The 12,182-nt window shown below is 36.4% G+C and overlaps 1 protein-coding gene across 1 annotated transcript in view; it reads left to right on the top strand.

Moving 5' to 3' along the window:
* ARFGEF2 (ADP ribosylation factor guanine nucleotide exchange factor 2) overlaps positions 1-11,234 on the top strand; it is a 36,787-nt gene extending 25,553 nt beyond the window's left edge. Inside the window, exons 26-39 of the mRNA XM_059827355.1 lie at positions 362-513; positions 670-842; positions 1,958-2,118; positions 2,937-3,067; positions 3,158-3,287; positions 3,717-3,852; positions 4,671-4,809; positions 4,892-4,946; positions 5,209-5,323; positions 5,595-5,725; positions 6,760-6,928; positions 7,344-7,482; positions 8,620-8,737; positions 10,351-11,234. Coding sequence (XP_059683338.1) covers positions 362-513; positions 670-842; positions 1,958-2,118; positions 2,937-3,067; positions 3,158-3,287; positions 3,717-3,852; positions 4,671-4,809; positions 4,892-4,946; positions 5,209-5,323; positions 5,595-5,725; positions 6,760-6,928; positions 7,344-7,482; positions 8,620-8,737; positions 10,351-10,527 — 1,926 coding nt within the window. The 3' untranslated portion in view covers positions 10,528-11,234. The remainder of the gene's footprint in view (positions 1-361; positions 514-669; positions 843-1,957; positions 2,119-2,936; positions 3,068-3,157; positions 3,288-3,716; positions 3,853-4,670; positions 4,810-4,891; positions 4,947-5,208; positions 5,324-5,594; positions 5,726-6,759; positions 6,929-7,343; positions 7,483-8,619; positions 8,738-10,350) is intronic.
* Positions 11,235-12,182: the final 948 nt, after the last annotated feature.

Genomic DNA, 12,182 nt, shown 5'->3' with positions numbered 1-12,182 from the left:
AGTTAGTTTTCCTCTAAAATATATACAGATGGTCCTGGAACAACAAAGTTATTTTCCTTATGAAACTGGACCATGTTTGGGTGGGGGTCTTTTAACCTAAGATTTTTATTATTTTTTTTATAGTGTCTAGCTGGCTATTATAGTTCTGCACTTGTTGCATACAAAATCCATGGGTTTGTTTGGTTGGATCAAATGACTGAGAAAGCCCTCTCTGCAAGTAACCCCCTATCTTCTAAATACCTGAAAACTAGAACATGCTAGCGATTTTTAAGGGACTGACATGAAACTTGAACCATGAATTTGTTACCAGCTAACGTATTACTTATATGAGTAAGGGTTTGAAAATATGCTTTTCTTCTAGGTTGGATGTAACCCTAATGAAGATGTTGCCATCTTTGCAGTAGACTCATTAAGGCAGCTGTCAATGAAATTTCTTGAAAAGGGAGAGTTAGCCAACTTTCGTTTCCAGAAAGACTTCCTAAGGCCTTTTGAGCATATTATGAAGAAAAACAGGTGTGATGCACTGAAATTTCTGTTAGCTTGCTTTAGTCCTACTTAAAGATGTTAACTTGGTGTGGGTTAGATTGTCATGTACATGGAAGTGGCACAGTTACTTTATGCCAGTGTAAAATTGTGCCACTGGTGATTTTTTTTTTTTTTTTTTTTAAGATCTCCAACTATTCGGGACATGGTAATACGCTGTATTGCTCAGATGGTGAACTCTCAGGCTGGTAATATTCGTTCAGGCTGGAAGAATATCTTTGCAGTCTTTCATCAAGCAGCGTCAGACCATGATGGGAATATTGTGGAGCTGGCCTTTCAAACTACAGCACACATAGTTAGTAAGTAATGCTTAACAGGTGTGAGTACCCAAATTATCTTAGCTGCTGTGATTGTCTTGAAAAGGCCCATCTGAATAAGACTTTTGTATTTCCAGGTAAATAAACACAAGATCTTGCAGCCAGACTGTTTAAACTCTGCAGCTAGGTCTTACCGTTAAGTCTCCTGATTGCTATGGACAGGAAAAACTAGATATAGATATCCTGCTGTAGAAATCCTCAAGTTTGGAATAGATTCAATAAGTTTGTACGTTGCTCCATCTGTCACAATAAGTTGTTTTGGATTAAGGAACACATTTTACAAACTTCCATGCTGATTCAGTATCGTATAGTGAGGATCATAAGGCTTGTGACACTGATGTGACTGCTTGTAGAGTTTAGTTCATACAGCCTGCCTGCTCTAAAAGTATGTTTGAACAACATACTGCTGGCACTTTCAAAGGAAGACAACCAACTCAAATAGTCTTGAAATGGACCTTCAATATTCTTAAATGTCCTGAAACTGCACTCTTTCCATTAAGTAGCATGGGGGAAGCAAAACTATGGACAGTATTAACAAACGCAAATAGTAACAAAACTCTTTTTGCTAACTTGAATGGCATAGGTCTTGGGAGTTGTAGTTTGTTCAAAAGCTTGTACGTGTTGGATTTGTTTTGTATTTAGTCTGTCCCTTCAGTCTGAAATCTAACTGCTTTTTCCTCTCTTGCTACAGAATATGTATAATTACAGGCTTAAGATAATTTAGGTAAATTTAGGTAACTTCATATGCAGCAGGGAAGGTAACACTAAGCTCTACTTCTGTTATTTCTCAAAATATTTTAAGAGCTTTGGCTTGCATATGCTGTGGGAGAAAACGGAACCATATAAGAAGCCATGAAATAATCCTAGGTTATAAAATTGGTAATTATCCAACCTGAGAATGTGATGCTGACAAATTTGGGTGATGGGGTGGGATGGGGAAGAATGCAAGGGAAGATGGAGAACCAGAAGATCTGGTCCTTTCATGTTTTTCCATTTGGTAGTGGTATACCGTGGCTGACATTGTAGATCAATGCTAGTTTATCTATGGATTTCAATATCAGTAAATTTTAAGAGGTGTATTTGTTTGCTCTTCACAGCAAATATTTTCCAGCAGCATTTTCCAGCAGCAATTGACTCATTTCAGGATGCAGTAAAATGTCTTTCTGAGTTTGCCTGTAATGTTGCATTTCCGGACACCAGCATGGAAGCTATTAGACTTATTCGGTATTGTGCAAAATATGTTTCAGAGAGACCACAGGTATTTTCTTTTAATTTTTACCCTTGTGTATTCTTCTACTATCTTCTACTGTTAAACTGAGACTAATCTTGTAACTAAGAAAGAGCTTTCAGACTCAAACTTCAGTCTCCCAGCAGCAAGTGTTTGTATTAAAAGCTTATTCAGAATTAGGAGTCCTTTTGGTATTATGTAAGCAGTAAACTAGGACTAATTAAAAAATTTTAAGTCTCATCAGTCCAAATTGGAAATAACAGCATGAAATAGCCCGTCTCTTTTTATAGTGTTAGGATGACCTGGAAAACAATACTTCTGTCACCCTAATTATATCTAGTTAAATTGGTTACAAACATGCGTATTTCTTTACATCAGTCTATTGTGTGAATACTTAATGTAATAATCACTTTGCTGAAAAGAGCCTGGAGTTAGATTGCAGCTGCATGTTACCACTGCAAGATGTGCACGCTGTATCCAATGCGCCGGGAAAGTGTAGAACTGGTTTATACCCAACTTAGATTTCCTTATTACCTATATTTATATAATTGTTGCCTGTCACTGTTAAACTTGCTTCCTAAAGTCCAAACCTCTGCAACTTGTAAAGCTGTTAGCAGGACTTAAGTAAAACGGATTTAAGTATTTATTTTCCATATTTTTTTCCAGTCTTTTCACAAACAGATGTCTCAGGTTTATAATTATATTTTACAGGATTTGAGTGTTATGGTAGAAACTAAGCTAACTTTTCAAGTCTGCCTGTGCCACTAGTAGTATCTAAATGTGTCAGAATTAAAGATTTTTGAGATATTCTTTTTTTTTAATGTTTTTTCTTCCTGCCCATCTCCAAGGTATTAAGAGAATACACGAGTGATGACATGAATGTTGCTCCTGGGGACAGAGTATGGGTCAGAGGATGGTTTCCCATTTTATTTGAACTTTCTTGTATCATCAATCGTTGCAAATTAGATGTTCGAACGAGGTAACAAATCTTTTCTTTATTCAGTTAGTGAAGAGATCACAGATATGCATTTTAACATCTCTTCCTTTATTTGTTTGGGCTTGTTTATAGAGGCTTAACAGTGATGTTTGAAATAATGAAGAGTTACGGCCATACCTTTGAAAAGCACTGGTGGCAAGATCTGTTCAGAATTGTGTTTCGAATTTTTGATAATATGAAACTCCCTGAACAACAAACAGAGGTAAAAACAAAAATCAAGCAAACATTAGAGTTGTTTTTTAAGAACTTAAACAATCAAGGCAGCAGTTTGTATTGTTTGTCTTGTCAGTGTATTTCCACCCCATACTGCCCCAAATATAAGGGTACGTTGTTGTATTCTGTGGTATGTATGAAATCTGTCATAGTATCCAGTGACCTATCTGTCTGTTCCGTCTGAATATTTTCAAGGAGAATATTCACACTTCATTGTGAAAATGTATAGTTTTCTGAACAGTATTCATGTGGCCAACTAAATGCTTCTGACATCTGCAGTAGTGAGGCTTTTTAGTTTTATCTAAATTCTATTCCTCTCAGAGGCCACGTCCTTTGTTGACTAGCCATGCATAAGCCAAATGCTATCATCACAGAACCCCCCACATAAAACCAAAGACTTTTCATTTTTTTCTCATAGAAATCCGAATGGATGACCACTACATGCAACCATGCACTTTATGCAATCTGTGATGTATTTACGCAATTTTATGAAGCTTTAAATGAGATCCTTCTTCCTGACATACTTGCACAGTTACACTGGTGTGTAAAACAAGGTAGCTTATTTACTTGTATCTTTTGATTAATGTATTTTTTAAATGCTCATTACTTAAGAAGGAAAGCTAACTGAGTTTTGGAAGAATAAAAAGTACCATTAGGACAGTATGTTATGTAATAGATGGATGCAGTATCTTAAATATTCGAGCATCATTCTATTTTATCAGTTAGGCAGCTCTTCTGTTAATGTGTTTATAATGTGTTTATTGTGCTATTGTGACAGAGCAAAAGCTTTTAAAGAGTTGTGTTAATCTTCTGCCAACAACCTTTCTCCATTTGGCTGCATGGATAAAATACCTCATTTATTTACACACAGACACAAATATAAAAAAAAATCATATATACACACACACATATATATCTCTGCATTCTGATTTTTGTCTCTCTCCCTGCTCCCCACCCCCCCCAGTACTTTCAGATACAACTTTCTAAAGAATGTGTTCTCAGGCATAAGAGTTGGAGACCAAAAGAAATCGTGCATATTGTTAGCATGGAATGTGGGGGGACTGCCTTGCAAGAAATAAGTTTCTAACTGGTGCTTTTCCTTCCTTTGTTTCGCTGTATGCTTCCTTTCTGCTTCTCTCCTGTCCTTTGTCTTCCCTGTTTCGATTTCAATCTCGTTAAGTCTATTTTTAAACACTTTTTTGTTCAGCAGGTTCCTAAGCTTGATATTGTAATATACTTTAAGTAGGCTTTGAGCTAAGATACCATGCATTTCACAATATTGGTAAAAATGTTCAATGGAGCAGTAATACAGAATGCTTAATTTTTCATTGATATTGTACAAGTTGATAAATATGAAATGTTTCTTTCATAGATAATGAGCAGCTGGCTCGATCAGGTACAAACTGCTTAGAAAACCTGGTAATACTAAACGGACAGAAATTCAGCCCTGAAGTCTGGGGCCAGACATGCAATTGCATGCTAGAAATCTTCAAAACTACTATTCCTCATGTGTAAGTTCATAAATTTAATTCTCATAGTAACACCTGATACCAGAGCAACAATATTTACCATTTGTTTGTTTACTTTGTGAAGCTTGCTGACATGGAGGCCTGCAGGAATGGAGGAAGATTCAGCTGAAAAACACTTGGTAAGAGTTAATTCAGTGCAGCAAACTAACTTGAAGGGTTGTGTGTTAGGTCAGCTTTCGGAATATTTTATTGTAGTAAGTACACTTGACCAACAAATACTGGAATTGACATTAGCTTGTATTTGGTGTCATTGTAAAATAAGATATAAAGAATGGACGCGGGATACCTTTGAATCTAAGATTAGTGAAGTCATCTGAAAACTGATAGGTGGTTGGTAGTTAGTATTTTGGATTACTAGAATTGTTCTGCCTTCTTTTCTAGGATTTAGACCTAGATCACCAGTCTTTAAGCAGCATGGATAAAAATGCTTCAGAAAGAGGACAAAGTCAGTTTTCAAATCCAACAGATGAGAGCTGGAAGGGTGTTCCTTATACAAGTAAGGAAAACATGCAAGTTTATTAAATGAACTTTTATAGCCTCTCTTAGTCCACTTCTGCAGTCCTGCAGAGAAAGTTTTTTTGGCACTTAAACTTGGAGTACATCTTTACAACCTGTCTTTATGCCATGCAGAGAAATTTTCTCTTTATAAGATAATTCACAGCATCACTAAATATCAAAATGCTAGTGGTCATGTAGTGTTTTGCTAGCCTGTTGTAAATGAATTGTCCTAAGTTGTTTCTGAAACTTGTGTTACTCCATCTCATCAGACCAGAAACTATTTGCTGGGCTCCTTATAAAATGTGTGGTACAGCTGGAATTGATACAGACCATTGATAATATAGTGTTCTATCCAGCAACAAGCAAGAAGGAAGATGCTGAGCACATGGCTGCAGCTCAGGTACCATCAGACTTATTTATAACCTTGTTGTGGCAGTAAAGTATAAAGACTAGTGAATGCTCTCACATGCATTTACAAAATAGAGTGTATATAGTCTCTTCCTTTTTCTAACTCTCAGCACTACCCTGAATGTGTGTGTTATTACTCTTAAGCTGTGATTATTTTTTTTAATTCTTTCATTATTTTTATTATCAATATAATATATTATCATTGGTTTTATAATGAATACATACTCATCAAGAATGTTTTTTCTTTGTTTGTTTCGGGGAGAGCATTCTGTCCTGTTTAGCCTGAGTGTCTTCATTTAGCCACAGTTGAGGCTTTGCTCAGCCTCTGGTGTTTACACAGGAGGAGATGCAGAAGTTGAACTTTAGCAAGGTTAATGGTCAAGATTTAACTCATTATCTGCCTCAGAGAGGTCCTTGTCCCTGAAAATCCTGATTCTAGGGAATAGTGCAAGATAGCTCTTGCTTAGCTATGTTAATAAAGCCGTAGGCTATAAGTTTGGGCTAGTGTATTCAGGTAGTGTTTGGGGGATGGTGTAGTTAAATTCGTAATGAAATTAGCTAAAAATATTGACCAATTTTAATGAAACTTGACATTAGCCGAAAATGAGGAGTTTCTACACTATGCAACATTTAAACTTGCAGTATTTTTGTGGTTCATTTTGATGTTTTTCCAGAATTCAGCAGACCTATTCAGCTCCTAGGAGAGAGGAAATGTTCTATATTGTATTGCTATGACTTTTTTTATGCATTGATAAGGGAGGTTCTTCCCTTGTTCTTGATTATTTTTTTTTCTTATCGATAACTAGGAGAGATCATAACTTCTCTCTTTTAAATTATCCTACTGAAAAGACTGCAACTCTGATATTTGACAGGACCATTCTACTGTATTGTACTGCACTAATATTTCACTTGCACCTAGAAATGGAATCTAGAGTTAGTGGTATATGGTCTGTGAAGTTTCAAAGTTTCTTAAGCATATCTAAAAAGAGTATGTTACCGACACTCTCCCTCTCTCTCCTCCTTTAGCGAGATGCATTGGATGCAGATATCCACATTGACACAGAAGACCAAGGAATGTATAAATATATGTCTTCACATCACCTCTTTAAGTTACTAGATTGTCTGCAAGAGTCTCATTCATTTTCAAAAGCCTTTAATTCAAATTATGAACAGCGAACTGTGTTATGGAGAGCAGGTGAGGCTTTTATTTTTAGTTTGGTAAAAATAGTGAGCTCTGTTTATAGCTTTAGCTATTGAGATACAAAAGTATACCATTGCCACAGTATATGCAATAATTGCAATAATCTCTACAGTTAATCTGACAGTGTTGCATGCTTTTATTACTTGTCTCCTTCCTGATGACTTGAATAATTCTCTTTGCTAAAATATCTGCTTTTTTGATTAAAGTAGAGCTACACAGTTGGTACTACTGTAGTTAAATATCTTTATGAATAGATTAGGTCTCAATCAAAATCAAGGAGGAGGAAATACTATCTGGACAAGAAATCATTGCTGTTCACTAGTGGAGGTATTGTTGATAAACTTTACCTCTTGGCTAGTAACCTCAAACGTGAATGTTCCCTTTCTCCCTATGTGTAACTTATTTCTAGGGTTCAAGGGTAAATCAAAACCCAATCTCTTAAAACAAGAGACCAGTAGCTTGGCTTGTTGCTTGAGAATACTCTTTCGAATGTATGTGGATGAAAACCGCCGAGACTCCTGGGATGCTATACAACAACGACTGCTTAGGTAAGAGTATCAGCTTGGTTCTGGTATGTTCTGTTTTCAGACAGTATGGTACATCCCTGGATACAAATGTTCTGTTTTAAGTTGCTGAGCAAAGCACGCAAATTATATGAAGATACACATATATATACACACCACTCTTTATTAAAAGTTAATTTAGCAACAAGGAAGCATATTAAAAGTTAATTTAGCAACAAGGAAGCAATCTACTTGGAATAAATGAAGCACCTTCTTGCCTGACATAATCTTTTCTTTACAAAAGTGGTGGCGCATGAATACTTTTCATATCTGAGTACATAATGATATTCAGAGGTACAATAGGATCTAAACAAAGCGCAGTATAAGCTGCTGTATACCTGGAACTTAAATAAACAGAGATAATCATGCTAAATAAATACAAAAAGGTATTGTGTTCCCCTTATTTGAAAAGTGAGTTGTTGGTACATAAAAGTTCAGAGTATTGATCTCTAATTAAATGTAAATAACTCTTAAACTTGCTGTTGGCACTAATGCAGTGGATTTCAGTAGCATTCTGATTTATCAGCATCTATAGACATACTAATCTTTTTAGTGTATAAAAGAGGAGGTTCTATTCCTTCTTTAATTAAAATAGCGTCCCCAAAAGAGCCCTAGTAAGTAGTACAGTTTGTACCATGTGTTGACAGTGTACAGCAAGGACCAAAAATTTATTAATACAATTGTAATCCCTCTTCAATCCGTGGTGCTGAGCTCTGCAGATCTTTATTAAAGCTGTCTAGATTTGGAGGGAGAACTCTTTCATGTTGCTGTTGCCTAAACTGTCCCAATATAAGGATCAGGAAATTATGTTTGCAGGTTGAAGGTGACAACACTTGAATTACAGAATGCTTATGAGGAAAATTAGACTCTTCCCCTTCATGGTTCTTTGTTGACAACATGAAAACTATTTCAGTTCAGTTATCTGTAATAACTACTACTGTAACAGAAAAATCATTGAGACCAATTTGTGTAATTGAAGTTGTTGCATGTGATTGAAAACTTTCCCATGGAAATGCATCTTACTTGAAAACAAAATACACCATGAGAGGACAAATAGTGCATGTTATAAAAATATTTTGTGGGTTTTCTTTATGATTTGTCTGAACTGTGTCATCTCTTTAGTGTATGCAGTGAAGCCCTGGCATATTTTATTACCGTGAACTCAGAAAGCCACAGAGAAGCTTGGACTAATCTCCTGCTCTTGCTTTTAACAAAAACACTAAAAATCAGTGATGAAAAGGTAAGAATAGGCTGGAAGTTATGTCCCTTTGCTTTCAGGTATTTTTTCATTTCTGCTTCTGTTGGATTCAGTCTTTATTATCATCCGTATTGCAGGGTGGCTCACTTACTCACATAGCACGTACTCTGCTTGAAATACAGTAATCATTACAGCTCCATTTTTTGCAAGTATTCCACACTGTAAAAAATCAGACTGCATCCATGAAATTCACAGTTCTATAGAAATACTGATAGAATTGCTGCAGAGCTTTCATATAAAAGCACAATGAGTGTGCAATAAAGCATGGGCTTGTACTGTATTACAGCTGCACAAGAATGGTAGAGGTAAATTTCACCACTGTAAAATTGGAATCCTGGTTCCTTGAGAGTGGCAAAAAATAATTCTCAGGATCTCGGCCCTTTAGAGGAAAAGGTGAATGCAAATATTCACTACATCAGAACATGCAGAGAAACTTCTGGAATTTGCTTACTTTTTTTTAAGCTTTCCAGTACTGTTGAGCTTCATCTTGTTTAGGACTGTATTTTTTTTTTTCCTGGTATATGTTTGGTTTTTTTCTGTATTGCAAAGTGTGTAATTTCACTTCACTCTTGTGTAGTTTGGGATGTTTTATTGCAATTTACCAACATTTTAAGAAATTGGTAGTAGTGGTGGCTTGGCTTCTCCATGTAGCAGCAATTCAGTGATGTCCCTGGGGTTATGGTGTTGTGAGAATAGTCTTAACTCTTTGTAGATAAAATGGTGACTTGGCCATTCCTTAGTACACAATCCCAATATCTTTTATAATAAAAAAAGTTCTGTGGTGAAAGTGTTCCCTCTAATACTGAGCATTATTAGGAAAGGAAGAGAGAGCAAAACATGTTTCTTGTTGTGTAAATTCGTGTCAGATTTGCATCTTGAATACTCTTTGCAGTTCTGATCCCCCATATCGAAAGGGGTGTAATGGAGCTGCAAAAGGATTGAGAGAGTGTAACAGGGATAAGGGATATAGACTGGCTCCCATACATGGAACTGTATGTAGGTTAGACTTTTACTCAGTTATCTTTTATCCAGAAAAGAAATAAAAAGGAGGGGTGCATAAAGTCATTATTAGCATGAGCATAGGGAAAGGACTGATAATTCTTATACTGGAAGAGATGGTGAATGAGAGTTTTGGAGATGGCAAGTCACTGGAGGGGAAGAAAACCCCAACAGACATATAATGGAGGTACTTCTTCACACACTGGTTCAGCTGTGGAAGGCTTTGTTATGTATTGTGGATGATATTTTAAAGAGACTGGAGAAGCAACTGGACAAATTCACATTAGAGGGGGGTGTTTCTACAGGTAGCCCCAATACCCACCTCTAGCCTGAGAAATCCCTGAGCCACAAAATAGTCTGACTCTATTTTAGAGAAGTAATGCCAAATGCATGCTCTGTGTACGGTTTCCTGACAGCATCTGCTAAGGCTGCTGTGGAAAACAGACACTGGGCTTGATGGCCCTTTGGCCATCCAAGGGGGCCTTTGATCAGGTGAGACCTTGTGTTTTAACAAGTTGGTGTACTCATGAATGTGAAAAACTCTGCGCTTTCCTGTAGTAATAGAGAATAACATTCTCTTTTTGTATCTTTGATAGTTTAGGGCACATGCTTCAACATATTATCCATATTTGTGTGAAATAATGCAATTTGACCTGATTCCTGAGCTTCGAGCTGTGCTACGGAAGTTCTTCCTGCGTATAGGTGTTGTGTTCAAAATCTGCCTAACAGAGGAGCAGATACGGACAACTGGGATGAACTTGCCTTCGTGGTAGCCCTAAGTAGGGTTGGTTACTCCTGCTTGTACATAAAGCTATGTTCCAGAGTTGGATTAAATTGGATGGGAAAAAATGGGACCCTGGTGTATCAACACAGCAGCAAGTTACTCTTACCACAATGGCATTTGGGGAGGAGGAAAAAAAATCCTGTTCTGTCCATCCTACAAAACTATCAGCAGTTTTATTTAAATTATTGCTTACAGAGTTAATACAGTAGATGTAAAGTCTCTTTGTTTCAATGCTAGTCATCCTTATGATCAAGTCTCTCTTCTAGCCTTTGATCAATTGTTCAGTCTTGCATCCCAGCTAAATCTGATAAATCAGCTGGATTCCTCCATAGAAGTTATGCCCCTTGGGAATAATGAATATAGTTGTATAGCCTTGTGATGTTAGCACATGTGTTCATAATAAACTATACTGCAGTGGCTAATGACCACCTAAGATCATTCTGGGTTTTTCTTTGTGTGTACATGACTAAGCCAGGCAGCGTGTTATGGTTTTTGAAGTGGACAGCCTGCGGAATATTTGGGGAAAGGGTTTTCCTCCTGTTTAGCAAGTAAATTTTAAAGCCTTTTTTAATACCAGTGCTTCATCTTCTGAGACTTATTTTTGGTTTTATGGAAGGTTTTAGGTTTTACATCAGGAGCACGCAATAGCTGTTACTCTATTTAGCTTGTTAGTCTTGAGTTAAAGGCATTTAAAAAAAAAAAGAAAGACTTTTAAACTTTCCATTTACTTTCATACATTGCCAGATCATGGACAGAGCATATAGAGTAATGTTAAAAACAAGGTTCACAACAAATAAACCCACCTTTTTTTACCCTTGACTATAATGTATTTAGTAGTAATTGTGTCTGTTCAGCAAGAACTCGTCCTTAATATATACCAGGTTCTGTCTCTTTTTACTGCAGATCTGCAACTTCTGATTTGTCTTTGTGTGCAAATGATTTTTGTTCCCAACTATTAGTTCCTATTGTGATCTAAAAGAAAATTGAACTTAAGTTCATTCATGTCCTGTAACAGTTACCAATACATTTCTGTGCTTTGAAGGTATCTGTGAAGCAAATGTGACTTAACACTGCAGCTTTGCTTATCCTAGAGCTTTTTCTTTCTTTCACAAAACTGATGCGTTTCAAAGACAGCTGTTTCCATGATAGAATACCAGTTTACAGCTGAAGTACTGCAGGACTGAGGTCTGTCCTTTGAACTAATTTTAATTTCAAGCTTTAAGACTTCTCTAAACTGGAAGAGTGTGGCAGGATGGGAGGAGAGGTTCCACTTCCTAAAATAATGTAAACAAAGGTGTTGTATTAACTGCTGTGCTATCCATATTAGCCAAACCTAAAATACAACAGTATTAAAAAAAAAAAAAAAGCACCAAACCAACAACCTACTTGAATGGTATTAAGTGTTTAACCTGTTTATTTTGCTTTTTAAGTTGAGTTTCCTGGTAGGGTGGCTGTAGTTGAGGTTGTCTTGGGATATTCCACTCTCAGAGCTGTTGGGATTCTTTCTTTTTCTTGTGAGCTATTTCCAAAGGGTTCATATGGTGCTTTTCAGTATATCGGCTTGTTCTACATGAGCATTGTTTGGGAATGGTTTTGCAGTCAATAGTAGTGGTAAGGCTTTGACTTTTTTATTTTTACTTTTTA

This window comes from Gavia stellata, chromosome 20, assembly GCF_030936135.1.
Source record: "Gavia stellata isolate bGavSte3 chromosome 20, bGavSte3.hap2, whole genome shotgun sequence".
In the NCBI taxonomy this organism is placed as follows: domain Eukaryota; kingdom Metazoa; phylum Chordata; class Aves; order Gaviiformes; family Gaviidae; genus Gavia; species Gavia stellata.
This window is presented reverse-complemented; position numbering and strand designations above follow the sequence as displayed.